At 34.6% G+C, this 27727-nt stretch overlaps 2 protein-coding genes across 2 annotated transcripts; one reads left to right on the top strand and one right to left on the bottom strand.

Moving 5' to 3' along the window:
- Nucleotides 1–731: 731 nt before the first annotated feature.
- LOC106122137 (D-beta-hydroxybutyrate dehydrogenase, mitochondrial) lies at nucleotides 732–27292 on the bottom strand. Its single transcript, XM_013318020.1, has 8 exons — nucleotides 27205–27292; nucleotides 15359–15494; nucleotides 14768–14947; nucleotides 7797–8000; nucleotides 5608–5761; nucleotides 2051–2238; nucleotides 1704–1877; nucleotides 732–1424 (listed from the first exon to the last, which is right to left on the bottom strand). Exons 2-8 carry the CDS (start codon nucleotides 15467–15469, stop codon nucleotides 1266–1268), a joined length of 1170 nt encoding a protein of 389 aa, XP_013173474.1. The 5' UTR covers nucleotides 15470–15494; nucleotides 27205–27292; the 3' UTR covers nucleotides 732–1265.
- On the top strand, nucleotides 21759–22634 carry LOC106121852 (uncharacterized). Its single transcript, XM_013317680.1, has one exon. It carries the CDS (start codon nucleotides 21759–21761, stop codon nucleotides 22632–22634), a length of 876 nt encoding a protein of 291 aa, XP_013173134.1.
- Nucleotides 27293–27727: the final 435 nt, after the last annotated feature.

Genomic DNA, 27727 nt, shown 5'->3' on the forward strand with positions numbered 1-27727 from the left:
ATCAACCCAGCTTGATTGTCACCATCACCCTTATTTGGTCTATGAGCCCATCGATGGGAATATAATACAAATCTGACGACGATATTATCAATTGAAAACACATAAAAAGTACAGACGAATTGATAACCTCCTTCTTTTTGAAGTGGGCTAAAAATTGAGTCTAAAAACCATTAGAATTTTTCAAATGTTTTTAAATAGATATATCTACTTCATAGTTTCTATTTCAATACAAAATACGAGGTACATAATGAAACAAACAGTTATATTTTTGATAATTTTAGTTTTTTTATACAATACAAATATTAAATATTTTTCACACATGAATAAATAGGAACGCTCACGTAATTTAAATGCACACAAACATATTACACAGATAAAAAAAGTACAATTAAGCGAATTAATTTTGGTCGCAACTGCCAAAAAATATAGGAACATATGGTCTTCTTCAGATGTTTCTGAAACCAGAAGTAATTTAAAAGGAATTTATTATCTTTCTTTTCTTTATTTAAATCCTCTTTGGAATATTGTTAAGGTCATGTGAATTTTCACTTTTTTAATTTTTGTTTGCGTTAACATGTTAAAAAAAATTATAAAAATGCAAAATATACAACACGTAGCTACATTAAATTAGTATTTAACACCTATTATAATAAATCTTGATTGTTATTCTGTAATTGTTACTTAAAATATATTAGCTTAAAAATTCGAAAAAAAATCCTATAATTACTTACATTTAAAAAGTTTACTGACTAGAAATTCAATCAAATATATTTACGCAAAACACTCATTAATAAGACTGTAGTGTAGTACATTAATATTTTAATAAATATTTTATAACTTTCAAATGAAAATGACGATTGACAGATAAGCATTAAATGTAATTAATTAATTTAATAGCAATAATTATAATTGAAATGATTGCTGACTAGTTTTTAGTTGTAAGGAATTTTTTAAAAGAGCTTACTACTCGACTAGATGGTTCCCTTTTCGCTTGTATATAGATGTATTTAATGTAACCCTAAGCCAAAACTGTTAAAACCAGTTAGTTTCAGATATCATTCAATTCGTATTTTTCGGAGGTTTGTCGTAGTTTTAGTAAAGCCCATTTTATAATCATAAATCGTAACGTTGTTTCATATCAATGTATTTTATTTCGATTTCAAAATGCAAGCCAAACAAAATGCTTTACAATATTTTTAAAATTGTTAGATTGATTTGAAACGAAAAAAAATATATATTTCGCTATTTCGTAACCCATTATTCGTTTAATCCGAGTAGAGTCCTTCATATAGAGATCGAGGGAGATGTTCAGCCAACAAAGACTTGAGTTTTTCCCGCGGCGAGACCGGCGTGTAGCGCGCCAGAGGGAACGTACGGGTCACGCCGTCGCTCAGAGATCGAGTCACAGCAGTCAGGTCACCGTCCTGTAAAATATAAATAGCTTTTTATCCGCAGCAAATGAAATAAGAGGCTACATAGCGTTAAGTGTTTGCTAACCATGACATCTGTAACATTATAATTTAAATTTAATAAAATTTACAGGACGATTGACTTTCCTTCTTATCATTTCTAAGATGATAGTTAAAGAATTGATGTCATCTGTTCTAAGTGTCCCCTTTTTTGATATTACTCTAAAGTCTTAAATAAGGAGTTAAGCAAGAACATTTTGATAAATAATTTGATTGTAATGATTCGATAATTACCGCACTCTTAGTGTACTTTTCGAGACTACGAAGAGCTTGTTCGAAATAATCTTCGCCGTATGCGCCCTTTTGTTCGTCGCTGAGTCTCTTCCACATGTCGCGAGCTTGCTCCAGAAGTTTCTCCTCGGACAGCCAGGCGCTGCCGGTCGTGTACTCACCCGCCGCGACAACCACCTGATGACAATGTATTAATTAAAGAAGTAAATAAATGTATACAGTACACATTAGGGATATAAGGATAGACTACATCCTAATAAGCACTGTATGTACCATATCAACTGGTAGGATCATGACTACTCATTTCACATATGAGCTTAGTTTATAATGTGTCAACAAATTGGACTTACAACATCAACACCTCGCGGTTTGAGTTCGCGTCGTAGGCAGGCAGCGAGGGCGTCAAGCGCGGCCATCGAGGCAGCATGCACGCCGCGTACAGGCGCTGCCACGTGCGTCAGGATAGAGGAGGCCAGCACCACACGGCCGCGAGCGCGCCGCACCAGCGGTAGCATCACTTGAACAAGCCGCGCCGGCCCTGAACCCGACATGCAACTATCCATTATTCTAATCAAGCTTCCGATGGAAATACCGACTGGTTTCGGTAGTCGAACTGGAATTAGTTCGCGTACGACTCGCAGTCCAAAATACTCTTGCGAGATAGTTGACCAAGACTTACCGTGAATAGAGTATTTACTCGACTACTTATATTACGTAATGAAAAAATGAAAAAAATGAAAAAAAAAATGATTTATTACTTTAACAAAAATGGTACATACTAACATTTGTGCCGGGACTTCCATTTAAGCATCCATAATGGGCTTGTGATTGGAAGTCCCGCTCTTCCGTGTCACATAAACAATATCAATGGTACCTTCTTAAACTATATATTATATAAAAACAAATAATTATTTTTAACAAACAAAACAAAATACAGAGAGTTAACTAAAAAGTAAAAATAAAATGACAATAAACTAATTATTAATTACTAAATTAAAAAGTAAAAATGAGCAGAAGTTATGGAAAATAACAGAAAAATACATTTGTGTAACTTAATGTTTGTGCAGTATAGGTCTCTTGATTGTATGAATGTGTGTGTGTGTATGAGCGTGTGTGTATATGAGTGCATGTGTGTAAGTACAGTTGAATTTATATAATAATCTTTCATATACGTGGTATAGTTTGAATTAATGTTTCAGTCTCATCATAAGTTTTAGTCATCAACCAGTCAGTTACAGTCTTTTTGCATTTAAATAATTTAAGAGGGTAGATATTAATTTCTTTGTTTATTAAATTGTATAAGTTAGAGGATTGCCGAGGATATTGCCTTGCAGCAAAAGTGGAATTTGTTTTAATAACATTAACTACGTTTTTTCTTCTTTTTTTATTAGTCACCGGGTCAAATTTTATTGATTTATGCAGTTTTAATATAGTTTGTAATATGTACAATTTTCTGATTGTCAGAACTTGAGCAATTGTAAAAAGATCGCTTGTTGGAAAGCAATACGGTTTAGAGAAAATTACCTTTAAGAGAGACCTCTGAGATCTTTCAACATCTAAAAATTTAAGCTTGGATGCTCCACCCCAAACAGGTAAGCAATAAGTTATAACTGATTGGGCAAGTGAAATGTAAATCTGGCGTAAAATATCTTTCGTAGCAACATGTCTTAAGGTCTTAAATGTCCACGTAAGTTTACGTATTCTAGTTAAAATGAGTTCGATGTGATCATGCCACGAGAGACGTTGGTCAACCATTACACCTAGGTATTTAGTATGGTTTACTTTGTCAATGGTTGTGCATGCACATGAAGTGTTATTTGAGTCTAGACACGTGTGAATTTTAATAAGAAAGTCATCAGGCGGTTGCGTTCGTTCGTACTTGGTAAAACAGATGAAGTTAGTTTTTTTTAGCGTTCAAAGTTAACAAATTAGAGTCTAGCCAGCTCGCTATCCTTGACAGTTCACATTCAGCATTTCTCCGTACACTATCCCACGTTTTACCGTAAAAGACTAAGGCCGGTTCATCTGCGTAGGAGAAGATGTGACCCTTATTGACCTTGGTATTGCAAAGATTGTTTATGTATAAAAGAAATAATGTTGGACCAAGCACACTGCCTTGAGGCACACCATAAGTGATGATCTCCTCTGAACTGATGTAATCTCCTATTTTTACCTTCTGTGTACGATCTGCCAAGTAGTCTTTGAAAATGTTAAGAGGTTGGCCTCTAATGCCAATCTCCTCTAGCCTATGTAAAAGTGTGGAAACAGAAACAGAATCGAAAGCGTTTTTTAAATCTAAGAAAATAGCCACACATTTATAACCTTTGTCTACTTTATCAGTTACAATAGAAGTTAGTTGCAAAATAGCGTCCTCTGTAGACGTCCCTTGCCGAAACCCAAATTGTGAGGAAGATATTATGTTATTCTTATTAAGGTAATTCACTAATTTTAAGTTGATAATTTTTTCTAGTATTTTTGAAAGGGGCGTTAACACCGATATTGGCCTGTAATTTGCTATGGTAGTCTTGTCTCCACCCTTGTGCACAGGGGTGATTAGGGCTTTTTTTAAAGCAGAAGGAAAGACACCGTGTTCAAAGCATAGGTTAGTCAAGTAGGTAATAGTTGGGACGATGATTTCATGTGCAGCTTTGAGAAAAGCGATAGGTATATTATCTGAACCAGTTGCACTAGTTGATTTTAAACTCAGCAGAGTATTGCGCACCTCCTGATCATCAGTATTAAGAAGTACGAACGAAAGTAATCAGACATGAGTATATCACTTTATTTGTCTACTCCATTCTCAGTTTTCATTCCTCTTTCCCTTTATATCGGAGTGCAATGCATTCTGGATTCATCTGATTGTTGTGAATACTAAACAATTAAACACAGGTATGTTTCTCTTTGTGCTTTATGACCTGTCTTACCAATGGTTAACATGAAATAGATACTATAGAATAGATATATTGTTAGCTAGTTTGAAATTTAACAGACAGTCATGAAATCAATTGCAGGTAAATTTAAGAAATTCCAGTGTACCTAGGAGAGCCAAATTGATAATGGGTAGTAAATCGTCAGTGCGATTTTAGGTAAAATAGACAAATGTGTTCAGGAAACGTTAGGTTTATTTGCAGATTTACTCAGCTGTTTAATATTAAATCGTTGCCAATAAACATTGGATGATAGATTTATTTTAGACTTCCTTCTCTTGAACTTTCAAGTTTATAGCCCAACAAATATTCCAACAACCTTTATTGATATGGAACTATAAATTTTGGAAGTAAATATCTTTATATAGCTTTTATGCAACACAGAATAACAATGTCAATGGAATAAACCCATTGCCATTTTGTAGTTCAATGAAATAATAGTAGAAAATATAAATAAATAAAATAATAATAATCAAATAATAAATAATCACATAAATAATCCACACAATATGATATGTAATGCATGCATTAACAATGGCATAATAACATAATTTTTAACACTTATTTGTTTAACATTTTTAACGTTTGTATATTACCTGCTACAATACTAACACTTTATATTTTAAAAACTTTGGGATGAACCTACAAGGGTTAAAAAAATTACAGATTATACTAATAACGCCATCTATTGGTAAATATAATATTTACAGAGAAGATTGTCTCTAATATTATGGCAGCTGTCAAAGAGATGTAGTGATTATTTATTACAAACTTCACGCATTGAAAAATTTATAACATCGAGAACTATCCAATAACAAGTCAAAATATGTTTAAATAAAATACTGCCTGAATAGACATGTCGATTAGTGCATAACATACGGATTTAAAAAAAAATGTCGACTAACGCCATCTATGGAGTGAAATAATAATTAAACAAATTCGTAGCAGGGCGTAGTATTTCTGGAGGACATAGAACTTACCTAACAAATTAACTTCCATAGCTCTACGGATGACTGAGAAAGGTACCCATTCTAGTTCACCGAGTGCGCACCAGGATTCGCAGTTGACGATTGCCCACAGACCCTGCGCGCCCTCTGGTAAGTGATCCACGATATACAAGGATGCCGACAATATCTGGAGATAAAATATATTAATTTGGATTTAGAGTTTTTATTATAACAATTTAAATTAACTGACACTTAATACTTTCTTAAAAAATTCTTATTTCACAAATTGTTTGGAGATTGGGCAAACCTACGACGACTTAATTTCACAAATAAGTTCCAAGTAACTTATTCGGGACTAACTTGGCTATTGTGAACCATGCCCTTAACATCTCATTAAAAATTATCACATCATAATTTCTAAGTCGTAGATCCTACGAGATGGAATAGTTTTTAATTCTAATCTGACCTCAAAATTTGTATGTATCCGTACTGACGCGAGGCGAAAGGAACTTTAAGATTACTAGACACAACGGATCATAAAATAATCTGGTTCAAGAATTTCTTGATTATCTGGTTCGGGGACGGATTGGACTGGAATCACGTTTACTATTTCATTTCGAGGACACCATGGGAGATGGACCGATCGATAGCTATTAGCGTTCTTGTCTGGATTAAATCTTAAATTATAAAAAAGGTTACGCAAAAACGTAATCTATTTTTTGTACTACCTTTGTTCAAAGTTTTTTAATAATTATTAACGAGGTTAAAATAATAATGAAGGAAAATAAGTGAACTAAAATATATTTTTAATTAAGATTTCTTTGTGTAATTTGTGCCCATAATTAAACTTCAACGTAATATGAACACTTAGGAGTTTTGAAGCTTGTAAAATTACATTTAATGTTGCCAGGAAAGTCCCTTATTCTTGTTACATGAAACTTTAATTAGCTACTTCATTTGCCAGGATATATCATATTTTAGTATCATAATAAATAAACAGTTCAATGACAGCGCTTCCGTATTAAGATTCAACGACCTCACTCGCAAGCTGTAAGTTTGTATCAATACATTTTCCAACAAAATTAAAATTTCTCAGAAGATGTCTCTACATCAATCACTCTTGTATTACAAATAGGAAAGTTTGAATGGATGGATGGTTAGTTACGGCTTAACGGATTTCGATGAAATTTGACACAGATATAGAACAAAGTCTGGAAGAACGTATAGGCTAGGTAGTACCTTAGGTATTTAATTCCACACGGATTAATCCACTGACAAAAGATAGTTTAAAATAAAATAAATTCCAACGGCAAAATTGACCATGCTTCACTTAAACCATTTAAAAAAGGGTTATTGTTAATGAATTTATTTGTGACCTGGGTCATCGGCCCGATATCCTTTGGTACAATTGGAATATACTATGCAACTATTAACTGGGTGTTATTGTGGAATTTATCGTTCTCGAATAGCGGCTTAACGACATCTACATATACCATCGTAACGGCCTTGATAGCTGTGGCCAAATATAAATTTATGTCAGATATTTCAAATTCAACGAATTGCTCAATCAATTTTGTAACCGTGCGTTTCCACTGCCTAAACGTCTATGAAAAAAGGTATTGTTATCCCGGTTCTTTTTCAAAGATAATGAAAGGAATGACAATACGTGTTTGTAGAATGTGTGTAGTGTAAACTCATTGTAAGATTCATAGAATATGTATACGTTTTAATCAGTTCAATTATACGTCGAACTCGGTTAAGACGATTCAAACAAAGATTTGCAGAAAAATTGATGAATTTATCATTTAAAAAATAAAAGTATTAGACGTTATCTTTCCTATTACATTCTGTACTTCAGCGGTTATTAGGATATAAGAAAAATTTAGATTACATTAACATTTCACCGCAACCTGAGTTGAACATGAACTTTACTTACTTTTATAGTTGCAGTTCAGCTTCAGGCAAGCTCAACGTGTAATTTAAAGGTCTTATAAGATTTATTACTTTTAAAGAACTGTTTCATTTTATTCCGTTTCAATATGATACCCATACATGACATTTTTAGAGGCGAAGGATTTAACCAACCCTCACACTAGTACCCACTTACCGTGTAGCCTACGACTCCCCTACGTATAGGACAAATATTACGTATCCATTGATGCTTTATTTCATAGACTATTGCATTATTGGTGTAAATATCTGCAATGTATAGCGATCGTTACCTGAGTTTCAGATGTGATATCAAGTTGCAATGTATGTAAGCGTCCGGAGCAATCTTCTTTGAGCATATCGGCGTCGATGTTGCCAGCCTTATTCTGGAAGCCGGCGAACACGTGGTAGCCGAGATCATCAAGACGACGCGCGAGTGCATTGCCCAATACGTTGTCACATCCAGTAACAAGGACAGCCTTCCCAGCAGCTGTTACCTGATAACAAAGAAATATCGCAATAATAATAAAACCTGAATAGTAAAAGAGCACAATTACCTATAAATCTAAATTATCTTTGATACTATTTTTGAATTGAGTAAAAAAACCGTATACGTTATTTCTCATTTTTCTTTAACTTATTATATTATTTTAAGTACATTGATAATTTATTTATTTGTACGTAATTATAACAAAGAAATTTATGGAGCTGATGTGAGTCGCAACGTCGGTCGGGGCCGTCCCAGACGGACTTACATAGTCCAGATTGAAATACTCAAAAAGAACAGTGCTCTTAGCACTCGAAAACGAGTTGCATGTGTGAATAGATATAGGAATATATAAGAAGCCAGAAAGGTGTGTCAGAACCATGCCAGATGGAGGTCCAATGCCTCTGTCTACTCGGGTTACGGGCGTAAGTTTTGTTGTTTTACACAAAAAAGCGGAAACTTCATCGACACTGTTGTGGTTAAACCTCATAAAATTATTATAAATTATAATAGAGATGAAAAAGACACCACTTTCTTGGGTTGTCCTAAAATAAGGCATGTTCATAACATCTCCTGCTACTTAACAAACCTCGTTAATAGATACATAATAACACGACACTACCCCAGAACCTATTATACAAGACGGTTTTTCGTCAAAGCGAGATTTACCTAATTAATTTTATAAATAGAATATCCTAATTAGGGAAAGGTCATCTGTTACGTACATTTGTCTATTGTCTTAGAAATGTGGTTAAAATAATCCGTCAAGGTGTGGGCGGTGATTACTAATTCGAATTATGCACCGCGTGATACCTATTTCGCTTCATTTTAATAAGTGACTAGTTTTATATGTCAAATTCGTGGTAGATCTTTTTGAGCGTACGGTTTGGTTCGAAATATCCAGTCACTTCCAAACTACAGGAATTATATAGCCATGGCCTTTCTTTTCCTTTTATTTCTACGATAACTTATTTCTTTTACTTTTAAACTTCTTAGGTCTATAACATCTCATCGTCTATTTATTGTTAAAAATAGATATCGACAGGTTAATCAATATTGATATAACAGGTTAATATTTTATTCATTCTGGGGGCACGGGGGCACAGTTAGATTTGAAGTTTCAAGGTTAACTATTTTAGGACATTCGAAGACAATTAATGGCTACGTCCACTATTAATATTATTAATTATTATCAACAGAACCACTCATTAACGAAAACGTATTATTGTTAAAGTTTTTTTCAGGAAATGTGAAAGAGACGACAATATATTTGATGCGAATATTTCTGGTTATAATTATAACGCATGCTTAAAATTATCAAGAACATTATTGCATTGTCATTTTCGCGTAATTATATTAATTTAAACTGAATGTTTATAGTTATTTTAGATAGTTTTATAATTTTAGACTACGCTATAAGTTGTAGTAGTGAAATTTCACAATATTTTTGTATTATTTTGATCTGTATAAATTTAAAGTAATGTACATTAGGTAGTTTTTGTATAAAAGAATAACAAACATCCATCAATCAATTCCCATAAACTTTTATCTTCATATTGTTAGAATTATTAAAGTATTGCTATTTCCCAATATTTCCGTGACTCAAGATTTTCACAGCGTAGGCGTTTGGCAAAAGGAATCAGTCGCCAGTCCCGTGGGTGTCGTAAGAAGTGATTAAGGAAAGAAATAAATCAGGGAAATAAAGGCTTTTTGTCATGCAAAACGTGTTACGAGCAAAACTTTTTAAGTAACTTACATGAAAAACATATCAGTCAGTCGTCTGTATACGCTGTGTTTTAATAAATCAGTTACAACGACAACGAAGTAAGCAATATTCATAATAATAACCGACAGTCTTCTTTGACAAACCATTAAAAGCAATAGCTTTTGGCTTAAGATATGATACAATACTAGCTATCGCCCGCGACTCCATCGCGCGAAATTAAAAAAAATTCTATGCCAAATTTCATCGAGATCCGTTCAGTCATTGTGAAGATACCTTTAAACATTCATCCATTCAAACTTTCGCATTTATAATATTAGTAAGACTACTCCGAATTTCACGGTATTTACAATACTCATGGGCCTTAACCACATTTTCTTATAGTTATGTAAATATATACATTTTTAAATACTATTAAAGTGTTGTGAATGTTAATCCATGTAGAAAATAACCCTGGATAATAATCCTGTATGCAGTTAGCTAATGTTACTTCAATATTAAGTACAAACAAAATAACATAAGAATCTATTCAGCGGTGTCTTTTCTATGAAAACAACCATTAACCTATTTTTAAATTGGACTTTCGAAAGAAATAAATGACGCAATTGTATGCATCGATGTTGGCACTATTCACCACTGATCCAGAATTATTGTCAAATCGACAAATAATGTAACACTGTCCTTTAATTAGATAAATAGCTTATTAGCGGTCGCCCGCGACTCCGTTTACGAGGATTTAAAAAAACATAATGAGTACCCTACACGTTTGTCCAAGCTATGTTCTATACGTATGCGAAATTTCATCGAGATCTGTTCAGCCATTTTAAAGATTACTTCAAACAAACACCCAACCATCCATCCGTCCATCCATCCATCGATGCATGTAAATTTTCTCATTTATAATATTACTAAGAAGTAAGATAGAGAATGATTTTAGTAACAAAATTTACGAAAACTTAAAAATGGAATAAGTAATGAGACATAAAACAATAAAAACAAATGAATAACTAATTTTTTGAATTGCTAGTTGCACCGGTCAGGTATTGCGATGTGATTACAATGCAAATTGAATAAAATAAAATAACAAATATATATAATTGGAATCTCGGAATCGGCTCCAACGATTTTCATAAAATTTAGTATTTGGGGGGTTTCGGGGGCGATAAATCGATCTAGCTAGGAATCATTTTTAGAAAATGTCATTTTATTCGTGTTTTATCGATAATCAACTTAAACTTAACTTTTTCTATCGGTAAGATCGAAAAACATTATTCATATTGCATCATTTTGTTAGTAATTCGTACTTAAATATAATTTCCAAAAAACACAATTTAAAAAAAAACATCTAGGTACTGATATATTAATTGAGATTCCCATCGTGGTGAGAGATAAAAGTACGAACAAGAATTTTTATTTAAATCAGTAAATAATAGAAAACAAAGCTCATATTTTTATCTCTATCAGTATAAAGAAAATAATAGGTTTACTGTATCAGAGACAGTTCAGCTAGAGTTGTTAAGACTATTTTAGATTCCAATCTGTTACTCAAATAAATAAACCGCTTGGTAATATAGTTTCACGTTTGAGTTTCCTGACGCTTGGCCATCGCTTTCGTAAACGTTGTGCTGGTTTATCTAAACATTGGCTTCCAGCTAAGTTTATTTTAGTTTTACTATATTATAGTACTGTCGATTTCATACTGACTTTATGACTATTTATTTTTAAACGTGTTCAATGCTGCAATCAATTGTTTGCGAATTACACATTCGATTCTAATGCCAAATTAGTTGTCGTATTTAGATAGTTGTCGTTAAGCTATAGGATAAATTAGACACAGACATACTAAAAGAAACCTTTTAAAATTATTAAAACATATTTTAGTATGCTTAATCATTAGAATAATTACATAGATAAAAGATTTACTACTATTTTATAATAATTTCCAAAACCTTAAACTACTACCTAAATAAATACCTCTGTAATCGTTATGTACACAAATATTTACATATGTATAAGATCTGATACTATTTAATTGAAAAGTTGTATGTGTGTTATATATATGTTGTGGTTGTGCTTAAATAAATAAATTTAAAAAAAAACTTTTTAGGTATCTAAAGCCAGCTGTTGAGATATCTGAGAAGAAATTCAAAGATATGTGTGAAGTCAACCAACCCGCACTTGGCAAGCGTGGTTGACTACGGTCTAGACACCCGTAACTTAGGGTAGGCCCCGAGCCCCTCGGTGATGACGTATAGTGAGCTGATGATGATGATGAAAAGCCAGCTGAACACGTTCAGTTTAAACTTTAATATTTTAACAGTCGAACAGTAAAAACTGACATGTTTAGGCAAATAACTGTATAGTTCTCAGTTCTGCCTACACACGACAGCTTTAACTGATCAGTCAGACTTTGTTAAAAAGGAAAGTGTGTAGTGGGCTTTATGCATATTTTTTATACATTAAGTGTGTATGATCTACTAGGTCACAACTTATGTTCAAGATAAATGTAGATGAGATGCTACTCCTTACAAAAAAACTCTAGTGGTGAAATGTTTTCTATGTTTCCATTTCATCAAACTGATATACTCTGGTTATTCGTTTAATCTTAATAAAATATGACATTTGTCTTTATATTATTTACTAAGTTGCAACCGCGACTCCGACCGCGCGGAACTAAAAAAAATAGTAGCCTATGTGTTCTTCTAGACCAATGGTTCCCAAACTTATTTTGTCTACTGCCCGCTTTGAGAATAAATATTTTTTTGCGCCCCCAATTTTTTCACATATATAAAAACCACTATAACTTCAAATTAAATTAATTAATTATTGTGACCTATATATGTATATTAACGGAGAATTCTAAACGAAACTTTTACTATAACCCGCAACTAGAAACGTGCAGCGCCCACAAGGGGGCGTTATCGTCCACTTTGGGAAAGACTGTTGTAGACTATGCTCTACATCTATGACAAATTACATAAAGATCGATTAAGCCGTTTTAGAGACAGCTTCTAACAAACATTCACGACACTGGCCTAATCTGCTTAGGGAGAGCCATAATCAAGAAACTGAACTGAACAAACATCCATCCATCCATCTAAACTTTCGCATTTATAATATTAGTAAGATTAACATAAATTATATAAGTAAGTAAATATAATAAAATATGTATATCATTCTTTTAAGGATTCGAATACAAGAATGATTCAAATATTAACATCATTAATGTGGGTGAAAATTATAATACAAATTTAATTATAAGTGAACACCAGTCGGACAACTTAATTTGAAATTTCGCAAAGTAAAAGCATAAGACAAACGTGAAAAAACCTTCAATTTCTTAAATCCCACGCAGTCCTCAGAGATAGTAATCTAATTTTCATTTATTCTGTAAGGCGGCAGTCCATGAATCGGTCCCCGGGAGAACCGAGTCGTGTTCCAATTTGGTTGCCTTGGTAATTGCTTCTGAGGGAAACACCGGTGTACGATAAATATACTCGATGTAAATTAATTTTCAATTCAAATTACCTTTAATATTTTGAAAGCTAATTTGTTTTAATAGAAAATAATTTTAACAAAAATAAGAGAAATGTTGCCCTCAAAACGAAGTACCATTTCCACGTAGCGGCTAGCCGCGCGCGTCCGTTTATGTCGCGCCAGTGAAAATAGAACATGCTACTCCTAATTATATCTTTCCTCTGTTGAAAGATTCTTTCTTATTCTCATTAAAAAACACATACAATTACACTTAAGATACAACTATTATCGTAGTTTACTTGTGCAACTGGTCGTGTATAGCTAGTCGCTATGTGGATAGAGGTTTTTAAAAACTGTGTGGGTCGTCGCAAATATTAACATACTTCTTTATAACAAAAAAAAGTTTTGAAAAGGAGCAATTTGATTACGTACTTATATCTATAAGGTACCAATGAAAAGGCGAATATACTTCACAACGGAGTAATAAAGATTTTATAGGTTAATAATAATGAAATATTTTCCTATGGAAGCTAGTTCATCGCTTATAAAGCAAGTCAAGTCCTTTTTATTAAAGTCAAGATTCATTTTAAGACGTTTCCATTTATAGAGCCTTTGAAAGAATTTATATCACTAGGATATTGATAAGCAAATTAAGTATTATTTGTTCGTTTCATCGTTCAGTTTATATATAAAGTATTATATAAATTATTTGTACCTTATAAATGGTCTCACGTACTTATACGTTTAATAAACATTAGGATAATTATTATAACAAAAACAATAATAATTCTACAAACCAAACATTGCTCCCAAGGGTCTTAAATGTTTTAAAACGACCGGAATGCTTAAACCATTCATTATTGTATAGTGCGATCCAAACTTTATGGCAGTTCTCAATTTTGTATCGGTCGGACATATTAAACTGCGGGAACAGTGCTTGCTTGGCAACCACATTGAGCGCACCTGGCGCCCACCTGATATGCGCTCGGAGCTATCCACGAGCCGTTATAAAATTTGAATCATGCTATACTCGACACGGCTGTACCAAGCTTTAATAAAAATGTTGAAATAACTACTGATTAGGCATAATTAGTGCGTAGGTCGATTTTATGTAATTTTCTTAACCTTTAATAAAACATTCATTGTTCTCTTTCTCCTGTTAATTTAGATGTAAATAACAAACACGGTGCACTAACCACCAACGCATGCCCTCGAATACCTTTGACCTTATAAAAAACATTACCAAGAAAATGCTCAGCAATATGAAACGATAATGAAAACTTAAAGTACGAAGACGCTAACATTATTCAGAATAATAAAAATCTTAGATCAGAAATTTACGAGTAGATAAAATATTTAGTTTTATTTCAGATTCAGATTTAGTGACCGTAAACCATCGCCCAATGGACTGACTCGACAATATGGAATATCACAAGATCACAGGAGACAGGTATGAAGTCGAATTATCTAATTTCCTGTGTGAATTTAGAACCGGAGACCAAATATTCCTCCGTTCTTTAGAAAAGAATGGGAATAGTATTTGGACTTTGCGAGGAGGATAAAAATAGTTAACATACCTGTAAATTATGGTAAAACCAGAGTGAACCGGTAACAGATATAGAGAACCAGAGGAAGAGAGTGAAGACGGATATCTGGCTGAGATGCATCGCGTTGAGCAGCGCCGACAGCACGACGGCAAGCGCGTGGCATAGCACGATGGGTAGCGCGCAACGATCTATTATATCCCACGGTACTTCCTGCAACAAAAAAATATTATAAATATTGTCTTACAATTTATTTAATAGAAGAATGAAAATTACGAGCGAGCGGTAACCAGACGTTAATTGGCAGTTAGCACTAGGTTTGCACAAGAAAAAACAGAAAAAGTAACGCTATTTGTTAATTAAAAGACCAAAAAACCCAACTAACCCATAGAGAAGAAATACGGCTGAACATTTGTCGTTAATTTTTTTTCGTAGTTTAGACTCCAGCCGGCCGCAATATAACTTATTTACATAAAAGCTTATTTATGAAAAATATTTCTTACTTGAGTCAGTCGGGTAAAAAAGGATAAGTCATCTTTGTCTCTACCAAAACCTTTTCGCAAATTTAATTATTTGACCGTATACATCGTAAGTTACTTTATATTATAAAATTGCTTAGTTTACCTGTGATTGTGTTTGCGGGTTCTTGATGAGAGAGCCGCGGCGCGCGGACGGCCGGCGGTGCATAGACGGCGCGGTGATAGAGGCGCGCCGCGTCACGTCGCCTGCAGCCATTATTACCCACTGATTGCCGCTTTGTCTAAAAGAAAATCAAATTTTACTTTTATCTTCTATTACTATCAATTTTATGGTGTTCCAATTTACTCTGAGTGAAATCTATTTGTTTGCGAATTGCCACAATGCTTATCATTTATCTTTGGTTTGCATTGATTATTTTATTTTATTATTTAACATTTATATACCAAGGAATGAGCAATTCTGTTTCTAGTTATACAATTATTCATTTTCATATTCTTAAACAATCTGACAACTAAGAAATTAAGCTCGGCTTTTGACTTAAGTAAGTAAAGATCCAGGCTTCATGTTTTAATATTTAAATATAAAATGTTCCTTGAATTATGTCTGGATGATTTCACGCCTACGCCCTCATTTACACTTAAGATCCTAAGAAACGATATACAATGAAATAAAATATAACTTTATAATTTGAAGTGATATTATAATTGATAAATATAATTGCGGCGTGTTAAAGTGAGCGCTAAGTTAAGGTCAATTAGATTTAACTTTTTATACACCTTTATTACTCACTAACTTTACCGCCAAAGTTTAAAATAAGAATATAACGTTAACACAGGCATTGCCCGAGACCAGCGCTTTAATAAAAATCTAGAAAAGTCTGCGTGTTATTTTTGATAGTTCAGTAAATCAGCGAACGCCCACGGGGCATCTATCAAAATTTATATAAATCTGGCTTGGCGGCAGTTTAGGTCGTCCCGTTGATCGCGATCTGTGTAAAAATAAACTTGTGTCCGAGCGCTGCGCCGTGTTCTTGGCGGCCGGGATCGTTTCGCGACATTTACACGGTGCACTTTCTATTTACGATGTCTCGCAGCGACCGCTCCAGTCCTCGCCTAACCTCTGCTTACGTACACTACGTCCAATCAAAATGCAATACCAACAAGCTTCATAAAACTTTAAAGTAGCTTGTATTGAATATAAAAGGCTTTCCCCATTTTTCTTTTCGAACGAAATAAAATTAATGGGTTTTGATAACGTCGTTAATCAGTAAGAAAAAGTCTAACATATTTATTTATTTTTTCACTTCAAAAATTCGGACAAACAATAACTTGTAAGAGTATCGTACAAAAGTCAACACACTACCATCAAGTATTTAATTATAGAATTAGTTAAAATATTACTGTGAATGTTAAATCTAGCCTTTAACATAGTTATCTAATGCACACGATGACAGTTAAATGTTGATTCCGGACTATAAAATATCATTTAAATTCCATCGCAGAGAAACAAAAGACAAGAGAATAAAAACCGAAAGTAGTTATAATAGAATATTAGCGCTTTAATTTCTTATTGTTGACAGAAAGACACACGAAAATGTTTTACAAAATTTATTGATACTATAAACATAGGAGCGTCGGTGGCTGAGGAGCGTCGGTGGCTCTGTGGTCAAGCACTTGACTTGCAATCTGCAGGTCCTGGGTTCGAATCCCGCCATGTATCAATGTGTTTTTCGATTTCCGATTTAGATATGTACCTTTATCCGACGTTTTTACGGTGAAAGAAAACATCTTGATGCAACCTGCACATATCTGAGAAGAAATTCAAAGATATGTGTGAAGTCAACCAACCCGCACATGGCCAGCGTGGTTAACTATGGCCTTAATCACCCTTCACTTAGGGTAGGCTCCAAGCCCCTCGGTGGGGACGTATAGTGAGCTGATGATGATGATAAACATTAATGTGAACGCCGACTAATTTATTTATAAAGGATTTTAATTCTTTTCGTATAATAATTAAGACAGATGCCTCTGTGACATTTGTGGTACAAAAAATACAGCAATGAAAAATGTTGATCTGTGATAGTTTTGTAATGTTTGTTTTCCAGTGTAAATGATGTTTTATAACAAATTGTGATTAGTTAATTAGTTTTGATTGTTATTTAGGAGATTGATGAAGTTAATGAAACCGATTGGCATCGTAAAGAGCCGCCCGTGGCGCGCGACGACGCGGGCGTGAACGCGATAATGAACGCTTACGCTAAGTGTTTTTTATATTATATTATATTTGCGCCTACTTTATGACTTCGGTGGCAACTTGCCCGAATTATAATCATAAACTCGCCTACGTATGTATCACAAGGTGACTTTTCATTTCTTTTGTTTTTATTGTGTTTGTTTGAAAAGGAATTACTGTTACTACCCTTGCACGAGTTCGTCTTCGGTTTATTTCAAAACTTCTTACGTTTTGAAAATGCGAGTGTCGTTTTGTTATCGATGAGTATTCATTGATAAAAAACGCGATTTCTGTGCTTTCCATTTTCTATAATAAGATATCTTTAATACATGTTAAATATATTTATATTTCTTAAGATTTATTTAGTAATCATTTGAAAACTAAAAGTTTAAAAAATAAAAATATGTCCCAATACAATAAATAAAACACTTATTAATTTCATATTTTAAATATTATTTGGAATAAATCTGCATTAGAGTCCCCAGACCATCATGACAAAGATTTATAAAATTATTTCCAGTGGTTTAGAACACATAACAAACATATAGACATTGATTTTTATTTATAAAGATAACGAGCTGTCGCCCGCGACTTCGTCCGCGCGGGATTATAAAAAAGATTATGAGTAGCCTAAGCTTTCTTCCAGATTATGTTCTACATCTGTACCAAATTCCTCAAGATATATAGAGCAGTTCCGGAGATACATTTAAACAAACATCCATCCATCCATCTAAACATTCGATAATATCAGTAAGATAGATACGAGTAAGTTGCAGTTGCGAAAGTATACTTATAAAGAATTTACATTCCAACAAAAAAAGGGATATAGTTTTAAATAGAAATGATTACGTAAAATCGAAATCAACGACCATTCGCTTTGCAATCCGAACAAAAATAGCAACGGAAACTCATATGGATTCACTATTCTTTTCTTCGCTTGAAAATTTCATTACGCTAATAAAGTGCGTACTTTCCGTACTTCGTTGAATTTATTGCACAAGAAATATTATTAATAGAATTTCTTTACTTTTATTATTAGACATGGGTCACATTTTGTGAACTGTAGACTAAGTCAATGACGAAAGCACACGACTTATTAACTGCTTTTTTAGCAAGATTTCTTAACAGATAGTTACCCGAATGAAAGCGAAAATCCAATAAAATACGTAATGTATTTATTTATGATGATTTAATATTTATTTATCATTAGTATATTGCAGTAAACTACTTAATAGAAGCTTCGAAAACAGTGAAATTCGAAATACAAAATATTTAGGAGTTGGATGAATCGATACTATTCTTTCATCGTGAAAATTGTTCACTAAAATTTCGTTTTGTTTCTGAGTATCAAACAAACATTTCAATACTTAGTTTTGGTGCCTTTTAGTAGTTCTGCTTTGTGTTGATGAATGACTGAAGTTAGGATAAAATAAATTTCAAACTGGGTAAAGCATCTCAGATCACCGAAAACACTCCCGAATAACACTGACAACATCAAAGGGTTGTTGGGAGTCTTCGGAGAGTTGGGATGGCTGGACTAAATCCGGATCCTGCTCACATGCAAAAGACGCGCTAGTCGTGGAATTGCGGAAAATGAGCCCTTATAATTAGCCAAATTTCAATAAAGTAAATTTCAAGATGCGTAGTTTGGATACACCTTTTATAAAGTTATCGAACCAATAACATTAATGAATGAATAAACGGTCAGAAAATGGACTTTAGAAACCGGGCATACGTAACATGATAATCCCATTTTCTACCTTTCTAAAAACACTGTTTGAATTACTATCGTTGAAAAGATGAAAACATAAAAACAATTTTACAAATCAGTAACAAATTGTTAAACTCGATCTTTTGAAACAATTTGAAAGGTTTGCGGAATAAAAAAAGAAACAATGGAAACGAACGGAATGAGTTAGTTCACCAATTTTAATTGACTTTTGTTTTTTGCGTCACGTTTTAGATTTTACAAGGTAAGGACAAAACTCGCTCGTGGAAGCTCTACACACTTTTGTTTATAAGTTTTCATTGGATAAGTACCACAGTTCTTTCAAACTGTTTTGCAATCCCTTCCATTGTTGCAACCTTTGACTTTTCCTCGACCAATCAAGTTTTACGAATTATAAGAACAATAAGTTTTTAATTTGCGTTCAGAAAGACGTAAGTCTCAGAATTATACGCACTTTATTATTTTCAACTTTATCAAAAACCCCCGCGAATGATGACAGTATTTGTATGTACAAACAACAACTTTGTCTGGTCCGTTTCGCTATAGTCAAAGGTTGCAACTACAAAACTAAAATTTATATCTAACGGAAACTCTAGGTACTATATTTTAGCAAGCTATATAAACAACGCGAAAAAGATTTATCACCACTTTGGCCGAGGAGATTCATAATTCAAAACGATATTTGAAATGATTCTTGCAGTTAAAATATACATTAAAAGTTATTTTTACATCGTTTCTATGTATTTCGATTACTGTTGCTTTATACTGGGTGACGTCACCATTCCTTCTACATGCTAATTTTTCTCATGTGTTTTCCACCTATAACCTCTTCCTGATTTATTGAACAAAGTGTGAGCAGAAACTGCACTAAATTTATTGTACTATAAATTCCCGGGGTTTGAAGGTACATAATTCGCTCCCACCTCTTTACAGCTAATGGCTTACCGGATAGTAAGGTCGATGACCTCTCAAATCTCAAGTCATTCAGGTGAATGCTACATGGACATGTCTGAATTCTCGAGTACCTTCTCCCGAGAGAGCTATCATCTTGCTCTGACATTATGTCATACATAGGATTACTATCATGTCGTATGATAATTGTCTTGTGTTGACATTAATTTAACGATTTTAATTTAAGAGTTAGGTTAGATTAATGAATGGTTAGCTAAATAACACCGCCGCTCGTGTTTTGTCAAACTTATAAATCGATATTTCCAACAAAACAATGACAGCTAAATTCCAGTTTCCATTAAGCGTCTTTAAAACATGAATGCATTTTTTTAAATATGAAATAATTATTCTAAACTAGCTGTTGCCCGCGACTCCGTCCGCGTGGAATGAAAAAACACTTAATTAGTTCCCGAAAATTATTCGAATTTTTCTCACCTTTTAAACCTTCCCCAGACTTCCACGAACATTTCAAGACCAAAATAAGATAAATCCGTTAAGTTTTAACGAGACTAACGAACAGCAATTGATATTTTTATATACATACTAGCTGTCGTCCGCGAATCCGTCCGCGTCGATATATAAAAAAACTTAATTAGTAGTGTTCTTTCAGACTATGTTCTACATATATGCCAAATTTGATCGAGATCCGTTTAGCCGTTTTAGAGATATCTTCAAACACCCATCAATCCATCCACATCACATACATCTAAACATTCGCATTTATAATATTACTAAGTTAAATAAAAAGCAGCTCTGCAAGGCATAAATTCGAAAAAAAATAATAATAAATAGTATCCTATGTCAGTCTCCTGACTCTAAGCTACCTCCACATCAATTTTCAGCTATATCGGTAAAGCTGTTCTAGAGTAATAAATAGTGTAACTAACACGACTTTCTTTTATATATAAGAGATATAGATATAAGATTTAAGAAATCCAATTAACGTCAAAGAAGACCCTACAATTTAGCAAAATATCATAATAAGTAAAACACTACCATTATATCGTTTATATTGATATCGAAAAATTACGAATTCGTTCTCTCTATAAAGATTATTTCAATTAAAATGTAAGTATATGTAGCGGATACACACACACACTGACATAAACACACACCCACACACTTACATCCATCAATACTATCATTCCTTACATTTACACATTCATTCAAACATTTATTTATTTCTTACATTTAAAAGTAAATAACAAATTTAATATTAACAATTACATAAAAATATTACTTTTTATTTCTATTATATTATTCGAAATATAAACAAAATTTTGATAACTTAATATGATTATAACGCCCTCTAGTCGATGCATCGAAAACGCTTAGCGTGAAGTTTGCATCGATTCGTAATGCATTTTAAAAAATCACTTGTAACGACCATCTTTGATCTAATGCAACAATTATCTCTGTAGCTTCCGTGTTATTAAATATGTTAAGGTTTTGATTTCTATTTACTTCTGTGATTATTTAGTTTTGTTTAGTTAACCTTCTGAACTATTAAAATTGTGTGGTGTGATTAAAAGAGTGTTTAATTCCGGCAACGGACTGCATCCTGAAGAACACTCTCACACTACCCCAAACTGGTGACCCCTAAAGTGAACATTTAAATCAAACTAATTAAAAATGAGCAGTGACGGTGAAGAAAAATCTGATTACGGCGCGCGAGTGACGAAGCGGCGAGTGCGCGTGCCCATTGTTATGGACGATAATTCAGACATTTGCCGTGTTAACGTGAGCATGCCGCCATTTTGGCCTGAAAAGCCATTATTATGGTTTAGTCAAATTGAAAGTCAATTTTGCATATCGAAAATAAAAGATGACGACATAAAATTTCACCTGCTTATTACAAACTTGGACCGGAGATATATAAGTGATATCGAGGATTTAATAACATCGCCTCCAACGACCGGGAAGTATGAAAAATTAAAAAGCGAAATTATTAAACGGCTTTCCATTTCGAAAGAAAAAAAATTAAGACAACTACCCCAGGCCGAGGAGATGGGCGATCGCAAGCCATCTCAGTTTCTTCGACATCTACAGCATCTCGCAGGCCCCAACATACCGGAAGATTTTCTTAGATCATTATGGACAGGTCGACTCCCAAGTAACCTACAAACTATCGTCGTGTCCCAGATGAGTATGCCCCTAAGCGAAGTAGCAGACTTGGCAGATCGAGTACACGACATCGCCCCAGCTTCACCAGTTGTTGCAGCCACATCATCTTCACATGACAGGTTGGAACAGACCATTGAGGCCATGGCTCGACAAATATCAGAACTGAAGACGCAGGTCAGTACTATTAATTCTAAAATCGACGATCGCTCCCGGCCACGTCATAAACAAAGGTCACGTGAGCGCAGCCGTACGCCGTCGAGAAGATCACAGTCGTCCTACAGGAAATTTCCTACCTGTTGGTATCACTCCAAGTTCGGCAGCCAGGCGAGACAGTGCATACCGCCTTGCGATTATAAGTCGGGAAACGCACCGGGCAGTCTGTAATGGCGACGGACGACTGCCCCACATCAACTACTGGTCGCCTATTTTTAACTGATAGCAGATCGAAAATGCAGTTCTTAGTGGACACAGGAAGCGATCTATGCGTTTTCCCCCGATCTGCGCTTAAACAACAGCGCGACAAATCTGATTATGTACTGTGTGCGGCTAATGGTTCTACTATTTATACTTATGGTTATGTACAACTTAATTTAAACCTAGGTTTACGCAGAGATTTTATATGGCGTTTTACTGTTGCTGATGTTACAAAAGCTATTATTGGTGTTGATTTTTTGTCTCATTTTAATTTAATTGTTGATGTTAGAAATAAGAGATTAATAGATACTACAACAAAATTGTCAACAGTAGGTCTTTCTGAAAAATTAGGCAGCCTAATATCTAGTGTAAAGGTCGTGACTGGTGATTAAATTTTTTACAAATTACTAGCTAATTTCCCAGAACTTACACGGCCGGCAGGCGCCCATCGCACACCAACACATAAGACTGTTCATCACATACGTACCACACCAGGTCCGCCGGTTTCCTGTACACCACGCAGACTTCCCCCAGAGAAGCTGAAGATCGCCAAGGCTGAATTCCAGGTAATGTTAGCTAATGGTACTGCTCGCCCATCTGAGTCAGCCTGGTCGTCACCACTACACCTCGCTCCGAAAAAGGATAATGGTTGGCGACCGTGCGGCGACTATCGCTTGCTAAACGCGAGAACTATCCCGGATAGGTATCCTTTACGCCATATACACGATTTTGCCCATAGTTTATTCGGTTGTAAGATTTTCTCAACTATAGATCTGGTCAAGGCATATAATCAGATACCAGTATTCGAACAGGACATTCCCAAGTGTGCTATAACCACACCCTTCGGACTTTTTGAGTTCCCTTTCATGAATTTTGGACTCCGTAATGCTGGAGCCACCTTTCAGAGATTCGTGGATGAGCTGACACGTGGTCTAGATTTTTGTTTCCCATATCTTGACGACTTTCTCGTATTTTCACGTGATGAAACAGAGCACAAAGAACACCTCCATCTCCTGTTTAACAGGATGAAGGATTATGGCGTGCTGATCAACACTGCGAAGTGCGTTTTTGGAGCGTCAGAGGTAACATTTTTAGGCTATTCCATCAACCAACACGGCACGAAGCCTCTGGAGGGCAAAGTTCAAGCCATGAAAGAGTTTCCCCTCCCCACTAATGCAAGGCAGCTTAGAAGGTTCCTGGGAATGATAAACTTTTATAGAAGGTTTATCCCCCACGCAGCCAAAATTCAAGCTCCCCTGAATACATTGCTTAAAGGTTCAGTCAAAGCATCACAACCTATACACATGGATGAAAAGTCTTTAAAAGCTTTCGAAGACTGTAAAGATAGTCTTTCCAATGCAGCCTTGCTAGCTCACCCTGGCCCGGCAGCTAAGTTAGGTCTTATCACCGATGCTTCTGATCTTGCTATTGCTGGTGTCTTACAGCAACTCGTAGATGGTAGTTGGCAACCTCTTGCCTTTTTCTCTCGCAAACTGAGTCCATCGCAAACAAAATACTCACCATATGATAGAGAGCTGCTTGCTATTTATGAGAGTATTAAGTATTTCAGACATTGGCTAGAAGCAACACCGTTCACTATCTACACGGATCATAAACCACTATGCTTTGCGTTCAGTGAGAGAAAGGCTAACTGCAGTCCACGACAATATAGGCATCTGAATTTTATTTCACAGTTCTCAACTGACATTCAGCACGTCGCCGGAAAAGATAATGTCGTTGCTGACGCACTTTCCCGAATCGATGAGGTTGAGGCGATAGTAAGACCCGTGGACCTTGAAGTGATTGCTAATGCTCAGGACTCCGATTCTGAATTAGCAACATTTCTAAACCAAGAAAGTTCTCTGCATATTAAGAAATTAAGTATACCTGGTAGTCCATTACAGCTGTACTGTGATGTCAGTACAAATACTCCCAGGCCTCTAATACCCAAATCCTTACGCAAGCAAGTATTCGATAGCTTGCACTCCCTAAGCCATCCCGGCGCCAACACAAGCGCGAAGCTTGTCGCTGAGCGTTTTGTATGGCCACTGATGAGAAAAGATTGTCGCGAATGGTCTAGGGCGTGTTTGCCATGTCAGCGCGCTAAGGTAAATCGACACGTTACTTCGCCTTTAGGCACCCATGATTTACCTTCAGCGAGATTCAAATACGTTCATTTAGACCTTATCGGACCATTACCTCCATCAGCTGACTTACGTTACTGCTTGACAGTCGTCGATCGCTTCACGCGATGGTGCGAAGCTGTCCCCTTAACGGATATCACCGCAGAAACAGTGGCCAAAGCATTTTTGTCGTCTTGGATAGCGAGATTCGGTTGTCCTACTGATATTGTGACAGATCGCGGTAGGCAATTTGAATCGGCACTTTTTGATCAACTTTCAAAATTTATATCTTTTAAACATCGTAAAACGACCAGCTACCACCCTCAATGTAACGGTCTTATTGAGAGGTTCCACCGGCAATTAAAAGCTGCTATCATGTGTCACGACGATAGTAGTTGGGTCGAAGCTTTACCAATAGTCCTACTAGGTATTAGAAGTTCGTTCAAGGAGGATCTTCAAAGCTCCTCCGCTGAACTCGTCTACGGAGAACCCCTGCGTTTGCCAGGCCAATTTTTTGGCCATAAAGCAGATAATTGCACTACTGATATAGCAGATTTTACAGCCCGTATTCGTTCTTTTGCTAATAATTTACAACCCGTGCCAACTTCTCATCACAGCACGAACAAAATTTTCGTCTATAAAGACCTTTCAACTTGTTCCCACGTCTTTCTAAGAGAAGACGCGTTAAGAGGCGCGTTACAACCGGCTTATACAGGACCTCACGAAGTCGTGGAGAAAGGCGAAAAAGTTTACAAGATTAGAGTTAAGGGAAAAGTCTTACGAGTATCTGTAGACCGTTTAAAACCAGCCTACATACTTGTATCCAACAAAGAACCTGATTCCTCCCCATTAACCATTCCTATTACAGATGCTGTGCCGCATTCGACTCCAATTCCAGTGACTACTCGATCAGGGCGAACAGTTCGTTTTCCAGATTATTATCGCCCGTAGACACGGTCTCTGGGGGGGAGTGTTGTAGCGGATACACACACACACTGACATAAACACACACCCACACACTTACATCCATCAATACTATCATTCCTTACATTTACACATTCATTCAAACATTTATTTATTTCTTACATTTAAAAGTAAATAACAAATTTAATATTAACAATTACATAAAAATATTGCTTTTTATTTCTATTATATTATTCGAAATATAAACAAAATTTTGATAACTTAATATGATTATAACGCCCTCTAGTCGATGCATCGAAAACGCTTAGCGTGAAGTTTGCATCGATTCGTAATGCATTTTAAAAAATCACTTGTCACGACCATCTTTGATCTAATGCAACAATTATCTCTGTAGCTTCCGTGTTATTAAATATGTTAAGGTTTTGATTTCTATTTACTTCTGTGATTATTTAGTTTTGTTTAGTTAACCTTCTGAACTATTAAAATTGTGTGGTGTGATTAAAAGAGTGTTTAATTCCGGCAACGGACTGCATCCTGAAGAACACTCTCACATAACCCCAAATATAAACTTTAGTCATAAATGAAATGCAGAAACTTCTACATCACAATGTATAAATTAAAGGAAATCCTTACAAATGTTGTTTCCAACCATTTCTATTAATTTGTTCGTGAGTTACTTGTTCTTAGTTACTAATTTCTTAACAATAACCAATCGGAAAAATTCTTGTAAACTCCCCTTTAATACTTCAATAGAAACATTGCTAAGTTTTTTAAAAAGGGTTTAAAAATTTTGAAGAAAAAGTAATTTGTGTTTTGAAACTTGAAGAAGTTTGTATGATTTCACGAAGCCGATTTGAACGTTTCATTTAAGACCAAGATGAAAAGTAAAAGTTTATGAATACGAATTTTTAATTGCTTTAGGTCTAATATTTTCATTATTTCAAATTTTTCTTTAATAACATTTTATTTACTGAATCAAGTTGTGACTGATACTTATCGAAATCTGTTGCAAAGACATACCTTTATTTATAATATCTTACATCATTATTTAATTTTGGTATATAAAATATAGATACATATACTATCACACAAAATGTAAGTTGTATTTTTTTATAACACAAGGGGGCAATCGAGCAACGGGAACACCCAGGTGTTCAACGACGCCCATGGACATCACCAATACCAATTTGTTTCGAAATAACCACTTTCATATTTTAATTGAATTAATTCTCTACATGTTTTATATTATATTTAATTTGCAAAGTATATGACACACATGATTAACTGTATATTAATTAAATATCTATTTAGTTTTGGTAATCTATAATTCATCATACGGTTACTGGAAGCTCAATTGCATTACGTAACTTAGGACTGAGGTATTTTAATGTTACCAAACTATGACATTTCATCCAATAATATATAGCCTATACTATCACTTCACACAAATCACGTGATCTATTTATTTATTTTTTAATTTATCGTAATATTACTTTGTTTTTGATGCACGCGTACAGCGGTTATGAAGAGTGATATGACGGGCGGTGGTCACTGCCGCAGTCGCGAACTGCTACTGACTCCGTCGCCGGCGCATACGCATGCTCCAAAATTAACCTTCTACATTTTCATATTTATTACCGACAACATATTCGTATGATTGGTAAAAACATCTACTCAATGTGTCGGTTTGATCTTCGCCCGAAATGTTTCTTGGCAAATCACATCAAATACTTTAGTGACTGGTTAATTTAATATTTTTAAAACACATAATTACAAAATTCAATTTTGATGAAACGCATCATTATGAATTAATATCACTGACTGTTGGTTTCTTAGACATATCTTTGTCATTATCTTTGACAAAACAAAGATAATATGTTTTAAACGGGGATTTTGGTCTCAGAAAACCACAGTGAATGTCTAACTTCAGTATTCAGAGATAAAATGGTTACTAGAGGAGGGTCTTACGAAGATTTTTCAGAAAAAGTTTTAAAAATTTAATTTTTAGTGTTGTTA

The sequence above is a fragment of the Papilio xuthus genome, unplaced genomic scaffold, assembly GCF_000836235.2.
Source record: "Papilio xuthus unplaced genomic scaffold, Pxut_1.1 DF826933.1, whole genome shotgun sequence".
NCBI lineage: Eukaryota > Metazoa > Arthropoda > Insecta > Lepidoptera > Papilionidae > Papilio > Papilio xuthus.